This window comes from Pleurodeles waltl, chromosome 6 (assembly GCF_031143425.1).
Source record: "Pleurodeles waltl isolate 20211129_DDA chromosome 6, aPleWal1.hap1.20221129, whole genome shotgun sequence".
In the NCBI taxonomy this organism is placed as follows: domain Eukaryota; kingdom Metazoa; phylum Chordata; class Amphibia; order Caudata; family Salamandridae; genus Pleurodeles; species Pleurodeles waltl.
In genome coordinates, this window is record NC_090445.1 from 150189270 (window position 1) to 150213039 (window position 23770).

General features: G+C 44.6%; 1 protein-coding gene across 1 annotated transcript in view; it reads right to left on the bottom strand.

Moving 5' to 3' along the window:
- Positions 1 to 23770, bottom strand: part of NT5C3B (5'-nucleotidase, cytosolic IIIB) — a 70924-nt gene that overhangs the window by 13163 nt on the left and 33991 nt on the right. The window contains exons 5-7 of the mRNA XM_069237659.1: positions 23299 to 23384; positions 22641 to 22730; positions 6097 to 6259 (exon numbers count right to left, since the gene is read on the bottom strand). Coding sequence (XP_069093760.1) covers positions 6097 to 6259; positions 22641 to 22730; positions 23299 to 23384 — 339 coding nt within the window. The remainder of the gene's footprint in view (positions 1 to 6096; positions 6260 to 22640; positions 22731 to 23298; positions 23385 to 23770) is intronic.

The following is a 23770-nucleotide window of genomic DNA, read 5'->3' on the forward strand; positions in this document are numbered from 1 at the left end:
GTTTTAGTATAAAACTAAAAAGTACCACAAACAGAAAGCTTTACTATGTTCATGCTTCACAGAAGACAGGAAAAGAAAGTGGAAGCAGGAAGTACAGATCAATGAGAAGCAAGATAATTAGAGTGATGAGGAAGACAATCAACGATAAGGGGCGTGCTCTAGGTCTGTTTTTAAGCTTTTTTAATGAGAGATTTTACACCATCAGCGCATGCTCTGTCTCAGCTGAAATTTAAATGCCATAAAGGTGGGAGGGTAAGGGTGCCTGGAACACCTGGCCTTTTGAAGTGATCCCTGAGAACGCCCCCTCCCAGTCCCTGGGCCCAAAATTTTTTTTAAAAAATGGGGGCCATTGTAATCCATAAGAAACTCCCAACCGACCAGGAAAATTAATTACAAAAAAATGTGGAGTGTTTTTCCTTAAGGTGTTGGTAGCCTGCAGGAGGTTGGATGCGGGGCCTGACTGAAAGCCAGGCCCTGCACCCAATCTCCACCCCACGCATGGCCAAAGGCTGTGCGAGACAGGGTGGTTGACTACCCATGGGGGTCGGTCACAGCAATAAGACGTTACTTTATGTTAAATAAAAATCTAGAAATTCACTGAATAAAACAAAGGTTAAAGTGACATATTTGGGTATGGTAATGTTATCTCACTTTACTTTAAAAAAAATCTAGAAATTCACTGAAAAAACAAAGGTTAAAGTTATGTTATAGTTAGGCATAGTAATAATATGTTACTTTACATTAAAACAACTCAAAACATTCACCAAAAAAACAAAGGTTAAAGAGACATTAGAGTAAGGTGAAAATCTCAGTTAAAATTTTACGTTTTAAACTAAAACCACTGAAATACACCAACTATAATTTACTGAGCTAACTAAGGGGGTTATTACAATTTTGGAGGAGGTGTTAATCCGTCCCAAAAGTGACGGTAAAGTGACGGATATACCACCAGCAGTATTACGAGTTCCATAGGATATAATAGACTCGTAATACGGCTGGTGGTATATCCGTCACTTTACCGTCACTTTTGGGACGGATTAACACCTCCTCCAAAGTTGTAATAATCCCCTAAAACTTGTGCCCCCACCATGCTTTGCTTACGACTTTAAAGACAGAGTCACTCAAGACATGTTCAGTGACATTAGTGATGACATCACTGATGACATCTCAAAAAGCATTATTGATGACAACATTGGACATGGTGGAAGAACAGGTTCTAGTTAGCTCAGTAAACTATAAATGGTGAATTTCAGTGTTTTTTATCAGTTTAAAATGTTACATTTTAACTGAGGCACTGCAACCTTTGATTTTTTATTTATTTATTTATACACACAAACACACACACACACACACACACACACACCCTCAGTGTAGTTATAGTTAGCACAGACTTTCCATTGAAAGTGCATTTTTTATTTTGTTAATAACTTTGGCTCCGTTGGACGAATCATCACAAAATTTTCCAAACTAAGTTCATCCACCTCATGTCCGTCCTGGAAGGTTTCAAAGTGATCTGTCAAATGCCTTTATATAGGCGAGCGCAAAGCGCTCTGTCCACTGTAGTAATCCCTCTTGGGCTTCCAACCACGCCCATGTCACATCAGTCACTTTCATTGGTTCGTGTTCTTGCCTTTTAAAATCTGCTTGCTTTCATTTGTGAAAGGCATGCATACGTCATGCCTTTTCCTGTGTTCAGCCCACCTACACAGCACCGGTAAACTACTAAAAACAGACGAGGCTCGATGGAGGGAACACTCTAGTTGTTCATTAGAACAATATGGAGGGGGAGAGGGAAGGGGCAGGGACATGCACTCTGACAACGGAGGGCGGGGGAGGGAGCAGGGGCAGAGGCAGCAAACTGACTATGCTGGGCAGGTGAGAGGGGCAGTGACAGCAGAAAATACCATGCAGGGCAGGTAGGAGATGCAATGGCAGAACAATGAACTACGGAGGGCATGGGGGAGGTGAGCAGGGTCAGCAAGCCAACCATACAGGACAGGCAAGAGCCTCTGTGGGAGCACAACAAACCAAGGAGGGCAGATATGAGCGACCATAGAAGGCTTAAGGAATGGGGTAGGGACACAGACTCGGACAATGGATGGCAGGAAAAGGGGTGGCATGGGAAGCAAGATGAATACATAGGGCAGGCAGAAGGGGTGCTGTTAGAACAATGGACCACGTAGGGTAGGCAGAGGGCAGTGGTAGCACAAAGGACCATGGAGGGCAAGAGGTAAAGGACACAGTCACCACACAGACAACGGAGGGCAGACAGAAGGGGCAGCATGCTGACCGTGCAGGGCAGTTAGGGAGGGACAGTGGCACCACAACAGACCAGTGAGAGCAGGAAGGCGGAGGCAGGGTCATTGTCACGGGCAATGGATACCAGAGGGGAGGAAAGCAAGAGCAGCAAGCTCACAACGCAGGGCAAACAGAAGGGGCACTGGCAGACCAAAAGATCAGAGGGCAGGAGGAAGGGGGCAGGAGCATGCCAAAGGACCGTCAAGAGTAAAAATAAAAGGGTAGGAGCACAAACTTGGAAAACAGAGGGCAGGGGAAGAGTGGCAGGGGCAACAAGCTGATACAGGGCAGGCAGGAGGGCAATGGAAGCACAATGGTCCATGCAAGGCAAGCAGAAGAGGGAGTGGCAGCACAGCAGACCCTGGAGGGCAGGAGGAAGGGGCAGTGGCAACACAAAATACCACAGATGGCAGGGGGGGAAGAAAGGGAGGGAAGGGGTAGAGGAGTGGAGTTGGACAACAGAAAGCAGGAGGGAGGGGACAGGGGCAGCAAGCTGACCACACAGAGAAGAGTTCATTAGTGATGTAATTAATGATGTCATTTAACATGTCAATAGTGATGTAGGATGTGAGGTCATATAAGCAGTGCATGGCGAGGGCACAGGTTAGAGTTAGCTCACTGCACTTCAGTGGTATTTGGTTTTTGTAGGAAGTTGGCTCTGTATGCACTATTTCAAAGTAAGGAATAGCATGCACAGAGTCCAAGGGTTCCCCTTAGAGGTAAGATAGTGGCAAAAAGAGATAATACTAATGCTCTATTTTGTGGTAGTGTGGTCGAGCAGTAGGCTTATCAAAGGAGTAGTGTTAAGCATTTGTTGTACATACACATAGACAATAAATGAGGTACACACACTCAGAGACAAATCCAGCCAATAGGTTTTGTATAGAAAAATATATTTTCTTAGTTTATTTTAAGAACCACAGGTTCAAATTTAACATGTAATATCTTGTTTGAAAGGTATTGCAGGTAAGTACATTAGGAACTTTGAATCATTTCAATTGCATGTATACTTTTCAAGTTATTCACAAATAGCTATTTTAAAAGTGGACACAGTGCAATTTTCACAGTTCCTGGGAGAGGTAAGTTTTTGTTAGTTTTACCAGGTAAGTAAGACACTTACAGGGTTCAGTTCTTGGTCCAAGGTAGCCCACCGTTGGGGGTTCAGAGCAACCCCAAAGTTACCACACCAGCAGCTCAGGGCCGGTCAGGTGCAGAGTTCAAAGTGGTGCCCAAAACGCATAGGCTTCAATGGAGAGAAGGGGGTGCCCCGGTTCCAGTCTGCCAGCAGGTAAGTACCCGCGTCTTCGGAGGGCAGACCAGGGGGGTTTTGTAGGGCACCGGGGGGGACACAAGCCCACACAGAAATTTCACCCTCAGCGGCGCGGGGGCGGCCGGGTGCAGTGTTAGAACAAGCGTCGGGTTCGCAATGGAAGTCAATGAGAGATCAAGGGATCTCTTCAGCGCTGCAGGCAGGCAAGGGGGGGCTTCCTCGGGGAAACCTCCACTTGGGCAAGGGAGAGGGACTCCTGGGGGTCACTTCTGCAGTGAAAGTCCGGTCCTTCAGGTCCTGGGGGCTGCGGGTGCAGGGTCTTTTCCAGGCGTCGGGACTTAGGTTTCAGAGAGTCGCGGTCAGGGGAAGCCTAGGGATTCCCTCTGCAGGCGGCGCTGTGGGGGCTCAGGGGGGACAGATTTTGGTACTCACAGTCGTAGAGTAGTCCGGGGGTCCTCCCTGAGGTGTTGGTTCTCCACCAGCTGAGTCGGGGTCGCCGGGTGCAGTGTTGCAAGTCTCACGCTTCTTGCGGGGAGATTGCAGGGTTCTTTAAAGCTGCTTCTTTGGATAAAGTTGCAGTCTTTTTGGAGCAGGTCCGCTGTCCTTGGGAGTTTCTTGTCGTCGTCGAAGCAGGGCAGTCCTCAGAGGATTCAGAGGTCGCTGGTCCCTTTGGAAGGCGTCGCTGGAGCAGAGTTCTTTGGAAGGCAGGAGACAGGCCGGTGAGTTTCTGGAGCCAAGGCAGTTGTTGTCTTCTGGTCTTCCTCTGCAGGGGTTTTCAGCTAGGCAGTCCTTCTTCTTGTTGTTGCAGAAATCTAATTTTCTAGGGTTCAGGGTAGCCCTTAAATACTAAATTTAAGGGCGTGTTTAGGTCTGGGGGGTTAGTAGCCAATGGCTACTAGCCCTGAGGGTGGGTACACCCTCTTTGTGCCTCCTCCCAAGGGGAGGGGGTCACAATCCTAACCCTATTGGGGGAATCCTCCATCTGCAAGATGGAGGATTTCTAAAAGTTAGAGTCACCTCAGCTCAGGACACCTTAGGGGCTGTCCTGACTGGCCAGTGACTCCTCCTTGTTGCTTTCTTTGTTCCCTCCAGCCTTGCCGCCAAAAGTGGGGGCCGTGGCCGGAGGGGGGGGGGCAACTCCACTAAGCTGGAGTGCCCTGCTGGGCTGTGACAAAGGGGTGAGCCTTTGAGGCTCACCGCCAGGTGTTACAGCTCCTGCCTGGGGGAGGTGTTAGCATCTCCACCCAGTGCAGGCTTTGTTACTGGCCTCAGAGTGACAAAGGCACTCTCCCCATGGGGCCAGCAACATGTCTCTAGTGTGGCAGGCTGCTGGAACCAGTCAGCCTACACAGAGAGTTGGTTAAGTTTCAGGGGGCACCTCTAAGGTGCCCTCTGTGGTGTATTTTACAATAAAATGTACACTGACATCAGTGTGCATTTATTGTGCTGAGAAGTTTGATACCAAACTTCCCAGTTTTCAGTGTAGCCATTATGGTGCTGTGGAGTTCGTGTAAAACAGACTCCCAGACCATATACTCTTATGGCTACCCTGCACTTACAATGTCTAAGGTTTTGCTTAGACACTGTAGGGGTACAGTGCTCATGCACTGGTACCCTCGCCTATGGTATAGTGCACCCTGCCTTGGGGCTGTAACGCCTGCTAGAGGGGTGTCTTACCTATACTGCATAGGCAGTGAGAGGCTGGCATGGCACCCTGAGGGGAGTGCCTTGTCGACTTACTCATTTTGTTCTCACTAGCACACACAGGCTTGTAAGCAGTGGGTCTGTGCTGAGTGAGGGGTCTCTAGGGTGGCATAATACATGCTGCAGCCCTTAGAGGCCTTCCCTGGCATCAGGGCCCTTGGTACCAGAGGTACCAGTTACAAGGGACTTATCTGGATGCCAGGGTGTGCCAATTGTGGAAACAATGGTACATTTTAGGTGAAAGAACACTGGTGCTGGGGCCTGGTTAGCAGGGTCCCAGCACACTTCTCAGTCAAGTCAGCATCAGTATCAGGCAAAAAGTGGGGGGTAACTGCAACAGGGAGCCATTTCTTTACAGTTTTTAAGCATTAGTTTTTAACCCGTTTAACCTATAACTATAACATTACTCTAACCATTGTTTTTTTGATGGACACACACACACACACACACACACGTACATACTCCCACACACACTAATATCCACATAACAAAACTGAAAGTTCATTACTGGGGGTTCTGAAATGAGACAAATAAGAGTGGTAAATACTGCTCCTCAAAAGGTACAAAGATATCAAGCTTGTTTTCTAGAATATACCAGTATAACTGTGGCTTGAAAGAAGCAAAAATATGAATGTGTACATATACGTGTGTGCATGTTTACATTTTCGGGTGTACCTATGTATGCACAATCTATATTCCCCTGTTTGGCAACGTGTCTGGTAAGTTGCACACTATGACGCGAAAGCACTTTCAAATAATACAGGAAACCAGTGCTGGACTTCATGACACTAGAAATACTTCAAACCACCCCAAGGCTCACTTACATTCTCATTGAAGTCCATGTAGTTAGAAATCACTTTAACATTGTCATGGAAAACCCCGGCTTGTCGGATGATTTCCTCTAGGATGTCACCGATCCCAGCCGAGAAAATAAACAAAGGGATATTACTGTGATAGAGTCCATTGAAGAAAAGATCATAACCTTCCCTGAGAATACAAAATGAGCAACATATGATGGAGATTAGTAGAGGATCACAAAACATTTACTTCGTTATCTTTATATGTGACTTACATACAGTCATAAAACATGCAACAGTTTTAATCACCTTAATTAGGAAAGTATGAATTTACATGAATAAGAAGCTGTCAGCCAAAGCCCAGCAGACCAGAAACTGGGTGAGTGAAAGTTGTTCAGTGGATGCCTCAAACCCAGTGTAAGAAATCAAGCTAAGGTCATTAATAAAAATCATTCGACATCAAAGGAAACCAACCAATGCCAGCAAAGAAAACCTACTGATGTCATAAACGAAGACCAAGTAACGCCATAAAGAAAACCAATGGAGAAAATGTAAAAACAAATCCACAATATCAATTAAATCCAACCAATGAGTTTCATTAACATTCAAGCAATGGCAGAACGTAATGAAACTCACAACAATGAATACCTAGAAACCAACATCATCAATGAAAACCAATCAAAATTATCACCAAAACCCATCTTAAATCTGGTAACCCCAAACACTTTCATCATTGATGACACAAACAAAACACATGAGGGCTCACGACTGGCAAAAACCAACCCCATCATGAAGAATACTTCCAGATAAGACCTTTGGTACAGAGAAATAAGACCTTTGGTACAGTGAAAGAATTCCAATACACCCAGACAACAACACAGTATAAAATGTCAACACTCAAGGTTAATTCCCACATTACTTACTGAGCATTCATTAGACAGAGTCTTACTGTTCTTCATACAATTCCTCAACTCAAGAGGGAATCCTCTACCCCTGGGAGAGGCATTTCAATTGATTTATAGACAGAAAGATAAATTAGGACTCCTCCACTTTCCAAATTCAGGGCCTAATTGGGACATCCCTATAAAAACCCCTATAGAGCTTCATAAGCAAGTACAAAAAGTGAAAATTCAGTTCATCATCAACTGACTTCTGGTACTTGGATAGAAATGGGAAGAGAGGGGAAGAAGAGAATCAGAACTGGGACGTGGAACAGTGGGACTCATTAACATTAGCAGTGCACAATAAGGACATTACCAGTTCATTCCTCTTCAGTGTCCCTTTTCACAATTTAAGAGGATAGTAACCAGCGGCGGCTCCTCCGTTAGGGCGGAGAAGCGTTGCCCCTGCCAGCAGCAGCTCCTTCAATTCCTTTAAGAAATTAAACGATAATAAACTGTGTTTATTATCCTTTTGTTTGTTAAAGGGGTGGGACATTGGGGATGATGAAGGGAGTGCACTGTGCACTCCCCTCAGTGCACATTCATGTTTGGCCGGCCGTCTCAGCGCGCCCAGCCAATCCTGCTCTGAGCTGCGTCAGGATTGGCCGCAGGGCAGGCTGGGAGCCTGTGCCTGCAGCGACGGGAGGAGGAGGAGTGGCACGGCAGCAGATCAGGTAACCTTTTTATTATTCATTTTTTAATGACATTTTACCCCCTCTCTCCCTCCCCCAACCCCGCATCACCCATTGTGAGCGCAGCGAGCCGTGACTGACAATAACATGAAATCATGAAAGACAAAACATAGGAGAGTCTGATGTATGCAGAGTACTGTGAATTTAATAACGGAAGCAAACCCGTTAGTGCGAGGTCTATACATTTTTTCCCAAGCCCCCAAGCAAAATGTTTTTAATTTGGATGCCCTCCAAAACTTTATGTTAAGGAGTGGATGTGGGTCATGGCTGGTGGGGGTAAAGGTTATTAAATAATTTCAGCAGTACCTTTTATACAACCCATAAACCACAGTCAATATAACAGTTAAAAAACAGCAAATGCACTGACTGAAAAAAGAAATAGATGAAAAAACGTTGCTCTTCATAACTGGGGTGCAATGAGCCCCTCACAACCTAGGCACCTTTTGCAAGTGCACCCGGTGCACAAACGATAGCTAAGGTACTGCAAAACAGTCCCTCTCCTCTCACTCTTTCACTCCTCTGCCCAATAGCCATTGCTCTGATCCCAAAGCAGGCTGCCTCTGGCCCTTTTAGTAAAACAAATAATAAGCCCCAACATTTCACCTCCCTTTCTACAGCGAGGATGCCCTAGGCCCTAATGCTGGCAAACAAAATGGGTCCCCACTCCTCTTCTGTAAAGTAAGATACCCCTAATGAGGCTGCAGTGGACCCCACACAACACTGGGGTCGATGCCACTGCACTTGATAGAACAATAACATCATGTAAATCAGCCTGTCTTCTCTATCTCTTCTTTCGCTCTCGTTCACTACACCAGTGCTCCAAGACCAGATGTTCAAAAAGGCTCCTGTTAAAAGAAAAAAAACAAAAAAAAACGTCCCCACATTCTAGCAGTCTGTCGGGTTACCGTTTCAAAGTCTGAAACAACACTAGTGCAGCAATGGTGCAATACGCTCTATATTAGCAAGAACTATGAACCCCATTCCCCTTTTGGGTAAAAAGACTGCCATAATTTAGATGCATTGAATTTCACATAACAATGGACCCGGTGTCACTGCACCTACTACTACCCCAGTGGACGTTATGGCACTAGGAAGCAGCTTGCTTCTGCTATTTTGTTTTTAAAAATTCTCAAGCGCTTAGGTCTTGCCCTCTACACTAGGCCACCTTTCTTGGCACTTTGCTACCTGTCCTACTTTGTGAAAAAGTAAATGAGCCCATGGATATCACCCACCTCCCCTTGTCTTCTCGGCCATTGCTCGGAGACCCCAGGGTGCCCTTTAGCATCTAAACCAGTGGTTCCTAACCTTTTGACTCCTGAGCACCCCCCACTAAATCATTACTGGAAGGCGGGGACCCCCAAGCAATTCGAACGATTTACATTTCAAACAATAAAACAGTAATTTGCAAAAAAATACACAAACAAGTAAACATCAAACAAATATTCAAATTACTAAAAATATAATTATTTTATATTGAAAAAATATGCAAAAATCAAAACAATTTAATGGGAAGGTTGGCGCTGCATCTCGGTGACTAACTTTTAAATATTTGGTCTTATTTAGGAAAGTTGAATCCTCGGGTCAGATTTAAAATTTCCAAAGCAATTTTTGTTTTTATTTTGTACGTACGTAAGATCCGTCTGAGGAAGCTTTTTCAGAGAAATATGTGGTGGGGAAAGGAAATAAAACCATAAGGGCCTCTCATCTCTTCATAGCCTCTCTGTCACGTGTAATTTATTTGTTTTATAGCACTGCTCATATCAGTGTAGGGTGTCAGAGCACTTTACAGTGGACTAAAAAGTGTAGTATTCACATGTCATCCACACTGGTAGGCATTTTCTAAGAGTGCTTGGTCTGGAGAAGCACAAACGTAGAATACATAACACAGTGGTTAGCTTTGACTTTAATAATAACAATGTATTTCTAAGCAAGCAAACCTTTTACAGCAGCTTAAGGAAGATAAAAGACTGGGGGAAAAAAAACTTTCTAATTTGTGCAATGCAGTTTGCATGCAGCTCTTTAATGGCAGTTCATAGCTCACTGTGCTAGATTACGATTGTAACTTATGAACTACACAGCAACAAACAAATCTCTTTGAGAAAAGCAGTAACCCACTATTCTATGCACATAAAATACTGTTCTTTGCACGATACACATTCTTTGCAGCAGGCTAATTAACCATCTGCACTACCTTTGAGTCAAAACTGACAGTGGACAAATCTCCCATCTCTCTCCAGCAGGTACATTAAACACTAGAGTTATCTTGACACTTTTATTTTTGCCCGAAACTCTGCAGTGTTTTTAAAACTGCTGCACAAAGGAAGTAATAAATATAACAAGCATTTCCAATGCAATAGGTCTGGCATTTACTTGTGTTGGAGTTATCGTCAATGTAAATTTATAATTGGACTTTTTTTGCCACATTAATTGTTCAACCCTGCTGCATATTTTGGTCCTTTCTGCACATAATTCCAGTGGCCTTGCATATAACTAAAGGGCTAGTGGGCCTCCTGGAATATTTTTGTTAAACAAGGCCCTTAAAATACGAACTACTCCCAGGTACAAAACATATTTACTTGGCCCGCAGTGCAATGAATAAATAATTGAACTGCAAGAATGTGTGCTTACTGGATCACTGTCCCTTTACTGCCGTCTGGGGAGTCGAACAAAACACCCATGATTTTTCACACATTTGAGGCAAGTCATCTCACATGATATTACTGATCCTCAGTCAGTCTTGAAGTGAAATATTAGTTATGAAATATTGACCACTATACAGCATAATCAACTGTAAGCTCTCCTCTAGCTTAGTTTTATAAATACACCCCAACACAGCTCAAGTTTCACAGACTCAAACGTGTGTGGTTCTTACAGTCAGGTTTCTGCTTTGTGTTCGCAGCACGTATCATGTTATAAAAATAAAACTACAAGTCCCAGAATGCAAAGTAGAAACAAACTAAATGAGCGAATCACATTTTGAACTATGGAGCTGGACAAATCTATGAATACTACTCCAATGGCTGCCTTCCAACTTTACGATATTACATTTGGAATGCTCTCTTGAATGGTAGTGTATCACACTAAAAACAAGGCAAAGACAGAATTTCAGCACCTTACTTGACTGTTTTCACCACAGACTGCAGCTACAGGTCATGAGCTGGGTTGGCAGCCTGCACAGGGTTTGGAAGTGGCCGCAGTGCACACATTTCAAAGGTATTTATTAAGGAGTTCAGTGAAGGTGTGTATTGCACTCAAACAAATAACAAATTATTCCTGGAGGCCTAAAAAAACAAACATCTTCAAAGCAGAAAATAGCTTTAAAGCGCTATGCAGTAACATGGCTGCTGCATATATATGTTCAAAAACTAAATACTGAGGCAACATCATTTTAAAGCCATATTGGGCCTACATATTCCATGACCAGCCACTCCGGGACCCTTCAGCTCACTGGTACAGCTGTTTTTTTTTCCATTTGCGACGATTTTCTGTTTTGAGTGCATCTAAAGTAAAAATGGCAAAATAACTCTGGCGATCGATGTTTACTGGAGAGAGAACGTGGTTTTATCTAGTGGACGCTTAGAGTCATCACAAGGTAGCACAGAGGGTTAATGTGCCTTCTACAAAGATCGTGTACCAGGTAAATCACAAAGTGCATGTAATGTAAAAATGTAAAAATAAATCTGGCAATTTATGTTTTTTCTGGAGAGAGAACATACTTTAGTCTAGTGGAAGCTTGGAGTCATCACAAGGTAGCACACAGGGTTAATATGCTTGTTGCAAAGAATGTGTACTAAACAGATCAGAGTGCATATGATGTAAAAATGTCAAAATAACTCTGGCGATTAATGTTCTTTCTGGAGAGAGAACATACTTTTCTCTACTGGAAGGTTGGACTCATAAGGTGGCGCAGAGGGTTAATGTTCTTTCTGGAGAGAGAACGTACTTCTGTCTAGTGGAAGCCAGGAGTCATCATAAGGTAATACAGAGGGTTAATGTGCCTGCTGCAAAGAACATGTGCTACGCAAATCACAAAGTGCCTATAATGTAAAAATGTCAAAATAACTCCTGCAATTTATATTCATCTGGAGAGCAAACTTACTTTTGTGTAGTGGAAGCTTGGAGTCAACATAAGGTAGCACAAAGGGTTAATATGCCTGCTGCAAAGAATGTGTAATAAGCAACTTACTATGCTTGGGCCACCTTTCTGTGTTGGGCGTGCAGGGGCACATCCAGGAGCGGCGTGGGTGTCATACTGAACAGCTGAGAACTGGAAAGAGTTGGTTGAGAGGATGACAGAGTACAGGACGAACGTGAAGTGCCTTGGTGACCACAAAACACACTGGCTTGGGTCAGCCTTGGCATTGCGCTAACAAAAGGTTATTTGTCCACGAGGCTGACGCACAGAGGACAGTAAAGGTCTTCGCCAAAGTTTCAAGCTTTGGCTAGTCGGAGTCATAAATCAATGCATCAGAGTGAGTCACATCTTTTATAAACTAAATGCCTGCTTGCTAGTTTTAGAGGAAAATAGCAAATTAAAAATACTACACAACATCAATGCAAAAACATGAAGCATGGAGCTGATCTGCGAGGAGAAAAGATCACAGGTGGGATTAAAGGCAAAACCGAAACCAGACTGGAGGAGGGGCCATCACACGCTGTAACAGGAGGAAGCGTGACGTAGTGTGATGGCTAACAAAAATGTTCTCTTAATGAAATTCCTTGCGAGGGAATTAAAGCACAAAAGGGAGGGACATTTTGAAAAATGGACCAATAAAAAGGAAGCATTTAAGACAAGCATAGCCTAGAACAAATGTCAAGAGTGGGTGTGGTTAAAAGCCCATATTGAATACAACATGTCTTGCAGATAGCGCTGTGTGCTGCCAAGCTCAACCTAAAAACATGCACATGTTTGTCAGAAGCCCTAGCTGGAGAAGTGCCTTCCTGCAGGCCCCGGCCTGTGGACCGCCTGGGAATGTGTCTTGGACCCCTGAGAGTCTGCGGACCACAGGTTGAGGACCTCTTATCTAAACAGAAATCCTTCGGCCTACACCTCTCGATCACCCCCTCAACTCAACTTAAGCATGTCTGTGAATAAATGAAGACGGACTAGAAATGTGCCACAGTCATGCTTCTAGACCAGTGGTTCCCAACCTGTGGGCCGGGGACCCCTGGGGGTCTGCGAAGCCTCCTCAGGGGGTCCGCGGCTGCTTAAAAAATGTAATAATATTAGGTCCCAGCTATCAGTAATGACTCCTTGGGGGTCCCCATGTTCCAATAATGATTCAGTGGGGGTCCCCAGGCTCCAGTATTGATAGAATGGGGGTCCACAGAAGTCAAAAGGTTGGGAACCACTGTTCTAGACCATCTTTATTTACTACTTCTTGCTAATTGATTAATGCACCCTGGGTATACAAATAGGGTTACCCAGGGGATGGAACCCAGAATTTAAAGACTGTGGCCCTCATTACAACCCTGGTGGATGGGGGAGAAGTGGCGGTAATACCGCCAACAGGCCAGAGGAAAAAATATGGAATTATGACCATGGCGGTTACCGCCATGGTCATCCGCCACTTCTCCACTCCGACCGCCAGGGCGGTGACTACCGCTGGGCTGGAGACTTTGGTCTCCAGCCCGGCAGCCGTCACCAGACTGCCGGCGGTATCACGACCCTGCATACTGCCATGGATTTTGGGTGGTTTGGAACCACCACGAAATCCATGGCAGTAGGCACTATCAGTGCCAGGGAATTCCTTCCCTGGCACTAATAGGGGTCTCCCCCACCACGAGTCCTCCCCCCACACCTCCCACCCCCCTGCCACCTCAAAAAGGTGGCAGGATCACCCTCCCCTCCCCAACATGCACAGACACACACCCCCTTCCCACACCCACCCGCAACATGCACAGACACACAACCCCTCCCCACCCCCACCATGCACAGACACACACCCCTACACGCACACATACCCGCACTTATACAAACAGACATGCACACAGACCGACCCGCACACATTTCCCATACACACAACACCCCCTGCATGCATACACGCACTCACACACCCCCTCTACATACTCACAAGCACACCCACATGCATGCACACAACACACAACACCCCCCACCCCTTCCCCTAACGGACAATCAACTTACCTTGTCCGTTGATCCTCAGGGAGGGGACGGGATCCATGGGGGCTGCTCCGCCACCAGCACCTTGTCACCAGAACACTGCCACACCGAATCATGGGACGTGATTCAGTGGGCGGTGTTCTGATGACGGGGCGGTGGAGGTGGAGCAACCTCCACTTCCCCGCCGGCCGCCAGTATGGCTGCTGGTGGCTCTCCATCCGAAAAAGGATGGAGGGCTGCCAGCAGTCATAATACGCCGCGCAGAAAACCGCCTGCACTGGCGGTCTTCAGCACAGCGGTTCCTCGCGGTCTTTGAAAAAGACTGCCGTGGTCGAAATGAGGGCCTGTGTGTTAAGGGTCTGATACACTGAAGACTGCATTCCAACCAAAGCTGCACAGGAGCCAACATCCAATCTGGAACGCTTGCTGGTGGAACTGGCTAACAGTGTATCCACTCCTCTTGCACCTACCAAGTATCAAAAAGCAGGCACAGAAATTCATGCCTCTTTATACATGGAGGAAACTACCAAACAAAACCACTGTACTGTTCAGCTTCAAGACTGTCAGGTGGAGAATGAAGAGCCTCTATTGGGAAATGGATCTCCACTGACGAAGAGGATGTGAAAGATCCATTCAGGAGTGGACTTATAGAAATGTAGAGGACACCAAGATTCCCTTGGCCAGAATGAAACTAAGAGGAAACCATTCTTATCTTCAAAACACTCTCAGGAATCGTGGAAAGGGAAGGATGCATACAGAATCCCTAGCCGTCTGTAATGCTATGTGTATTTGACCACTGACTCCATCTTGACCATTGACTATATTTTGTGCTTAGCTTCAGGTGCCATCACAGCAGAGGCGCAGAGTTTTAACACACCAAGGTTGTTTTCCACACAGAATGTTTTGTGCTTTTCTCACCAGAACAGGGTCATACCGTACTGGAACATAATATGGGGGGTGCAGACATGATAAAAGAGTCTCAGACTGGGAAGTACAGCTCTGCCTCTGGAATGCGCACTGGGCCAGGCCAGTTCCTTTGCTGTTTTCGACACAGAATATAGCCAACATTTGAATTGCATAACCGAAGGAAGGGGGGTTACTAGAATCATCCTCGTGAGTTGGTTTAAGGTATAAAAGATGAGAAAACTTGGCGCTGAGGTAGGACCCCACCTGCGGAGTGGACGCACTGCACTAGAAAATCCTATATGGGAAAGGTCTCCTGTCTCAGCTGTTATGGGTTCCCCAGCTTGGCACTGACAAGGATGATGGATTTAACCCCCATGGTATGCATTTTAATTCTTAATTATTTAGCTTATAAATATATTAACTGCTAATATATTGCACATCTTTGCCTGTGATTGTTTAAATGCTGCGATTATTTCTGTTTCTACACGTTATACTTCATTTGAGTTAAATGTTTATTTTCATATGTTTGTGTGCTTTTATTTGATATCTGGGAAGTGCCTTAAACAAATAATTACTCAGTCTAAGAGTGTTGTATTCTTTGGCATTGTTTTCTCTTAGTTTAAACAAGAGCAACACACCGTCATTGAATTAAAAATGCGTCTATCTCTGCAGGCTAGAGGGTCCGGATCTTTGAAGCATAATAAATGTAAAAGAATGCTGATCCTGGCTGCCTAAAGCTATTCGTGCAAGACCCTGGGGCTTGTACAGGGGATATTCTAGGCCAGCTGGAGGGCCCTCTTTCCTGTTGGAATTGCAAATGAGCAGGAGGGACTCAACTCAGCTCAACTAGCTTACCTTGCCTTCCATTGGCACTTGAATTAAAATGCCTTTATTTCAATGCAAGGTCAATACCGAAACACTGCATCGAGATTTGTGACACCATTACAGATTCTGCCTCTGGTACTTATTACTGAGACATGGTTAAATGAGCAAACCTTACCTACCCTTGCCATCGCCCTGCCCTTTGGCTATCAGATGTTAAAATGTGACAGAACAGGTCGTCAGGGGGGCCATAGCTATCATTTTTAAGGATATTTATATAGGGATCACTGAATCCCGTGCTTTCTACAGAATGCGAAACACTTGTTTTTTACTTATATCTTAATGAGCAGAGATTGTTGGGGGGAGCATTTTATACAGACCCCCGGGTTATAACTTTCAGTGGGTAAAAACCTACAGGCTTGGGTCTCTCCACTCATCTTAAAGTTTAAGTACTATTTCGTAATTGGCGATTTTAATGTGCATTTTGAGAATTCAGATGACCCCTTCTGTAAACAACTAGCAAATGATATGAGCATTAGTCAGCTCAAACAAAGTATTCTAAGCCCTAGACATATAACCGGCCACACTTTGGACTTACTGTTCTCGAACATGGATACCATACACAATATTGATAATGAGCCTTTAACCTGGTCCGACCATTTTAATATTAGTTTTTCAATCTCACTCCTGATTAAGCAACAACAGACCCCCATTTCTTCCCCTGTGCCTAAAAGGCTTGGAGTAAAATTAATGTTGAATCTTTTGCGTGGTACTTCCTCCCCCACCCCCCCTCCCCCCAACTCCCCCACCCCTGGGCCCTTGAATCAGACACTTCTCACGGTGCTTATTTAGCAGACTTTAATAGAGCGGTCTCTAAATCCCTGGATATATGCATCCCTAGGCATACCAAACCAACCCGCACAAAAACCCTTCTCAGGCATGGTATTTCACGGAGTTAAAACTTGAGAAGAACAAATTCAGAAATTCAAATTAGCAGAGAAAACATTGCGCCTCTCGAGAAATTTTGCTGATCGTCAAGCTTATAAATAACAGTTAAACGCCTATCATCAACAGCTGAAAAGAGCCAAAAAGACCCATTTCATTAAAAGACTGGAAGATAATCGAGGTTCCAGAAGATAACTTTTTTAAATTGTCAAGGAGCTCTCCAAGCCAGCTAGTCTTTTACAAGCTATCCCTCCTCCCAGAGCCCCACACTGCAAAGCTATCGCTAATTATTTTTCTGAGAAAACTGATACTATTTATCATACCCCAGCCCCCCCCCCCCAAAAAAAAAAAAAATCTCTTTCAAAGCTAGTTTGGGACAGACTTGGGCCACATCCAGATGCTAGAGTACATTTTGTTGAGTTTGCTAATCTATCGAGAGAACAGGTAAAAAATACAATGTTAGAAGTGAAATCAGGTTCCCCACTTGATCCTTTTCCTCATTTTATTTCTCCAGAATATCTCCTATTCTTAGTCTGCATTTCACTCAGATTTCTAACTTTTTTCTTGACAAATACTATTTATCCCGACTCATGGAAGCAGGCACTGATTCTCCCATTAGCCAAGAAAGCAGGACTAGACGTCTCAGTACTATCAAATTATTGTCCTATTTCTCTACTCACTTACATGTAGAAGGTTTTAGAAAGACTGGTTAACAGTCAGTTGACAACATTTTTTAGAAGATGATTTACTTGATCCTTCTCCAACTGGCTTTTCAGCCCAAGAATAGCAAAACCACCTTTCTGGCTGTCCCAGACAATATAACATTGAAAATAGATTGGGGTAAAGCTGTTGCCCTGATTCTACTATATCTATCGGCAGCATTTGACATTGTCTCGCACAGCATTCTGATAAGCAAACTCCATGAGGCTGGGCTACTCAGCTGCCTTATGGTGGTTTTGCTCATTGTTGATTAACAGCACTAAGTCAGTTCAGTTGGAGACCATATGATCTTATATTCACAGTTTCGATTGTGGTGTGTCACAGGGTTCGTCACTGCCCCTGACTTTTTTTAATGTGTGTGTTGCAGCACTTACTAAGCTGGTTGGGCAAGTGGGGTTTTGAAATTTGTTCATATGCTGATGACACACAATTGGTCATCTCACCAGGTGACCAACACAAAAAAAATCGGATACAACCTTTCTGGATGCCTCAGGGAGGTAGCCAGATGGATGAGGATTCATTGTCTGAAGCTGAACACTGAAAGAAAAAAAAAAAAAGATTCTACTTCTACTAGGTGACCATGAGATATGGGACCCATCTTGGTGGGCAGTTTCGTTGGGACCCACTCCTAAACCAAAAAAAGTGGTAAGAAATCTGCGGTTCCTGAATGATGAGTTTTTAACAATGTATGAGTAAGTTATCTCTACCTGTGGCAAATGTTACGGTCTGCTGAAACTCCTCAAGAAATTGTTCCTCTGGATTCCAGTTGATTGGCATAGAACCATAGTCCAAACCCTTGTGATAAACAGATTGGATTATGGTAATGCCCTATATTTCGGGATGTCAGACCATCTTTTTTCTCGCCTGCAGGTGATTCAAAATATGGGTGATGAACTTATATGCACCCAAGATAAGTTTGGCTCTGCTTCTGCCTGTGGGCCAAGAATTCCACTCCGCCAGCGGAGTTCGCTGAGTTTTCCTCAATCCGCATTTGCGTGGAGTTCCGAAAAACTCTGTGAAGTGACACGCCAACGTTAAGTTGGTGAGCGTGAAAAATAGCTAAGTTGGTGAGCGCGAGCAAGATTTCTGAACGCGAGCGGTCAATGTAGGCCGCACCCGCTCGCGACAAGAAAGCTGCCGCTCACATTGAGGAAGCTGCTGCTCGAGTAGAAAACCTACTCGGGCATCAAAAGGAAGTTAGCACCCTCTGGCAAAGGAAGTTAGCACCCTCTGGCGCTCCACGTGATGCCGTTCGCACTGATTTTACAACGCAGGAGAAACTCCGCAGAGTTTTTTGGGCACTTCACGGAGTTCCGCACAGCAGAACGCTGCAAACTCCTCCCAGGCTTACTTAAAACCCTGCATTGCTTGCCATTCATCTGAGGGGGAAATTCAAACTTTTGTGTCATGCACATAGGGCCCTTTATGGCACAGGTCCTGTGATTCTCCGATACAATTGGGGTCTATACGCCCACAAGAAGTCTGAGATGCGCCACACTTGCCCTAGCTCAAACTAAACAAGTGAAAAAAGCAAGAGCTGGGGGCACTTCTTTTACGTATCTTGCTGCCGCACACTGGATGGCATTCACTGCCATTAGACCTTTGCTGCACTATCGACCAGCTCGGATTCAGAAAGGAGCTTAAAACTTTTGTTTTTCCTAAATAATGATTATCTTATCCCTGCCTTACACAATAACTTATGCCTATGTTACACAGCTTGCCTTAGTGCAGAGTGTCGCGCTTTACAAAAACTGAAAACAAAAATAAATAAGCAGAGATCTAGGGGACTTATCCCAACCATCTTGCATGTCTGGGCAAACCAAACTGTTGGCACAAAGCAGTGATAATGGGAAACACTTATCTCACTCTTTTCATAGAAACATTATTCACTCTTGGAATGTAGAGTGCAAGATAAAGAGACGAGTAGAGAGTGGCTCTCCCCCACCCATTTCGAAGTCCCTTGATCTTATGGTCCCAGATAATTCATGTAGGCCACGGTACTCGCAAATATTTTTCCAAGGTCCAAAAAGTTTAGTCTGCGGTGTGAGCAAGGGCTGCACTGATGGTGGGTGGGGTGTGTAAGCAGCGCGTAGGACATTGTGTGGACCAGGAGTCGTGCTGTTATTTTGACGGTTTCATGCCATACTGCCCTCTAACATTAGCCCCTTGTCTCCAGCCGTGGCCCGTCCTTTAGGGCGGAGGGGCCACGGCTCCCCACCTATTGCCCCTCATGAAGCGTGCCTGTCAGCCTGACAGACACTCTTCATGTTCAGCTCAGGCAACCAGGAGTGAGACATGAGCGATTTGCGCAGACTCCTGGCTGTCTGAGCTGAACTTTGCTGGGCTGAAGAGGTCACAGCTCCTATGGGAGTGACCTCCTCAGCTCAGCAAAAGGTGCCTCGAGGACCTTCCCCTCTGTGATGAGGGGGAAGCGTCACCCATTGACTTCGACCTGGGCGCTTCAGGTTTAAGCCCTGAAGTGCCCAGGGCGAGTGTCAATCAGTGACACCTCGTCACAGAGTGGGGAGAGGTCAGCAGTCTCACTGACCCCAGCCCACTCTGTGACACCAAGACTGAAGGTAAGTGTGTGTGTGAGAAGGTAAGTGTGTGTTTTTTTAAATGAATGTTTGATGCGTGCATGTATGTTTGAATGTTGATGAATGTTGTGAATGGATGTGCGTGCGTGTGTGTGTGAATGAATGAGTGTGAGTGTGCTGCCCGCTCCCCTCCCTCCTAAAATTACTGGCCGCCACTGCTTGTCTCTAGAAAAGCCAAAGATTTGACAAACTTCTGTTATACTGTATCTTAGTTGCTATTCCTCTACCGCAGCCTCCTGTAAGCCTTCTCTGCTTGCTATCTGTACCTTTGGTGAGTTAAATGCATAAAGAAAGTAACCTCATCACTGCACTGGAATGAAAAAAAAATAGGGCTCACAATCTCCTTATGCCTTTAGTCTCTTATGTGTAAACATTAGAAATGCTTAGACAGGCTCCATTGAGATAGTGAATGCTAAAACAAAATTTAAAAAAACATTGACAGACCCCACCCCCTAGCGGAGTGTTCAATTTACTGAGGTGGACAGACACAAACACCCAACGTCCACTGCTAGACATGAGACATTAGCCATGGCATTATAAGACTTAACGTTTAACCCTGGCTGCTTTACCACTTTGCCAAAATATGCTGGTTGCGAACTCTGTATTTTAAGTATGGGCAGGTTCCACAGCTCAGTGGCATTTGTTTGGTGAAAGTAGTCCTGAGACTCACCATCAGACACATTTACACCCCAGTTGTTGTGTAATAAGCAAGATGTAAACCATGGAATCAGAAGGTATGTTTTTTTTAATCTCAGCCTCCACTTGTGACAAATTGTGCGCTCTTGGATAATCACTTTCTGAACATATTTCTCTGCTCCTTTTTTAACAAAGATAGGTAAAAAATAACTCAAACTAGGAACTTGTATTAAGGAGGTGATAAAGTAACTGTAACCCAACAATCATTTGATTGCACCCATTGGGGAAGATAATATCCAGTCTCATAGTCCGCTCACTAAAATATGTGTAGGGCAAAAACGTTATGAATTTTGAAACAAGGATTCTGCACTGTGATGTTGGTACTCGTGCTTCACCAAATTGTTTGATGATAGTCAAAATATGGCCTCCCTATGTCTTTGTTCCCTTAATGTTCATTACGTAATAAAGGCAGGCCAGCTACTGAAGGCACAAGCCAAGCTAGAGCCAGATGCCTGGGTCTAGCTCAGCTCGAGGTTCCCTTGGATCCTGGAGCACAAAATGAGCCGAGCCTTCATGTGACATTAGTCTGCCACCCACACTCTAACCTCATGTACCAGGAATTAAAGAGGAAGCATCAACTTGTGATGTAAAACACGAGAAAGAAAGAGGTACCCATCTAGTGACTGAATATCACAATGTGGAACCAGAACAGCTAGGATCAATCCAGACTCTAGGCTCTCTGAAATGCCCCTGGAGGGCTTCCAAAACACATTCAAAACATCACAGAGCCTAAACAGATTAATGACGAATGTGTCGATTGCATAGGAATAATTATATATATTTAGGTCTTGAATATGGAATAGATAAATGATTTAATCTCAAATGTATTGTGGCTAGTGCCAAGATGTAGTTCTTAATGTAGAAGATAATGAACAGCACAGCACCAGTGTGCTGGTGAGACAGGAGCACTCTTGATGCTGCCTGTAGCTGCATCCTGCGAGGATAGGGAGCTCATAGACATGGGTGGCGAGGTACAATTGTTGTCAATTACTGAATGCCAGTGACGTTCTTCTGGAGACCTATTGTCAACTTTTTAGGCAGAGGGATCACGGTCTTATCGATCTGCAGTGGGAGGGAGGGCGGGATATTGAAAGAATGATGACCTATCATGGGACTTCCGCAAACCAATCCACATGGCAGGATGAGTGGTGCAGAGACAGACCACACAGACACACACTGGCATCAGAGTATTTGCCCAGACCTGGAATCTTACTGACTTGCCTTCCTTTCAGAACACTTAATGCCACAGGTGTGCGCTTACACATAACAGGCGACACTAATACCAAACTCGGCGGGTAATAATAATGAAATGTTGAGTCACCTCTGCATGGGCTCAAGCACGCTGCCCATAGTGAGCCACAGCGGATTAATGAACCCAAAGAGCCATCTTGTCCATTTTAAATCCATTCTCTGGGGAAAAGTAACAAAGAACATCCTCCTTGACTTATGAACTGCTTTTGGATAGTTAGCTTGTCTCTTCAGGGACAAAGAGGCCTGCAGATTGATGCTTCTGGGTCTATCTCTGAACATTGTCTACCACCAGGAACTAAAGCACAACTGAGAAGGCATGTTGAAAGCGAGATACGGGAGAAATACAAGAAAGTTACCAGAGAACACTGATAGTATTTAAATTCTCGAGCATGCTCCAAATCAAAAAAGCTTAAAATAGCTTACTGTCAGTGTTTAATTTGTGCTTGTTGTTTCCGGTGGTGAGCACCGGCACTTATTTTTGAGGGCCGGGGCTTATTCTTTTGCTTCAAGCATGTGCTGCGAGCAGAAGACACATATGGGAAAGACGGAGGAAGGGAAAAACGAAAAAGCATCACAATAGAAAGCTGCAAGAGTGAGCTGAAGGGGCAGGGAGTGGCTTTATATGGATTGAAAAGGCCCGAGATGACTTCAGGATTACTCTGCCTCAGTATTCCGTGCACGTTTAGTTGCAGCAGACGCATTTTTAAGAGGAGCGCTGTGAGCATCGGCACGTTTTTATTTACAAATTAAGCACTGCTTACTGTGATCTGCAAACTCATGCTGAGAGGGCTGAATACACCTGTAGACTTGAAAAAAAGAATAAGAAAGAGAAAAGTTGTAATAAATGAAGAGTATCGCGATTAAAGAGGCAATCCCTTGCCTGAGCATGGCATCCGATTCTTTCACCACTGGGGTAAGCATGTCCTTTCGAATCTTCTGCTTAACCAGGATGTCATGTGCCTTGGTCCACCTGTGAAGCAAAAAATACACAGTGTTAGAGACAAAAACAGAATTTCTGAAACACTATAAGTCGAGCACAATTGGGGAGTTTCTTAGATGAAGAAGTTCCAGGATACCTCTTTGTGATGTGTAAAGATAATGCTCTGTTCAGCCCCAAGACAAATAAAGGTTTTAGAGATCAAAGTGGAGGACATGGTTGACACAATGCACCAAAGGTAACCCAGAAGCTGCTGCTGAGCCCGGGTAGGTTTAAGGATTCTTATCTTTATCAAACCTGCTGCAAGTTAAAAACAGGCAGCTACACCTCTGAGACACCAACAGTGTAAAACCACGTTCCTGGGCCTCCAGCCAGCTGCAATCACAGCTCTGATCTCATTGATCAAGGTCCAGAATATCTTGAAAGCATGTAGCCTCTACAATATTTATAGGCCCATGGGTGCAGAGTTGCAGAAGAAACCAAACATTCTTGGCAACACTGCTTTCATTTGGTGAACTCTTGGGCACACAGTCTCAACATTAAGAAGTGTTCAAAATCCCAGGCATTTACAACCTAAAATATAAAACAGGACATAGCTTACCACTCAATCATCAGTGGAAACTTTTCCTCAACGGACCGATTGTGGTCAATTTCCAAAGGATAGTAGAAATTACACAAATCCTTTAACTGTGAAAAATAGACAAAGTTATAAACACATTACCTTTTAATTTTAATTTATTTATATGAATAAAACTACTATAATGATACATTACTAGAACTATGACAGTCTTTCAGTGCTTTCTGTAAATTCCTGGCTCATTGTATCAACCTATACTGCTTCAGGGAGAAAGGGTTATCTTCAGAAAAGTTTAATCTTCAAGGTTTAACTCTGGTGGTTTGTGTCTTGTCTGAGTCAGACAGAGACGGTGTTCATGATTCCCCTCCCACCATTGCCAGTGCATCTATCGCCTGCTGGCTTACCTACTCTGAACCTGGAAGCTTGGAAGGCAGGCAGAGCTCCTGAATGCAGCTAGCATGCATTCCTAGATTCCTCTGGAGTGCCTTTCAGATGT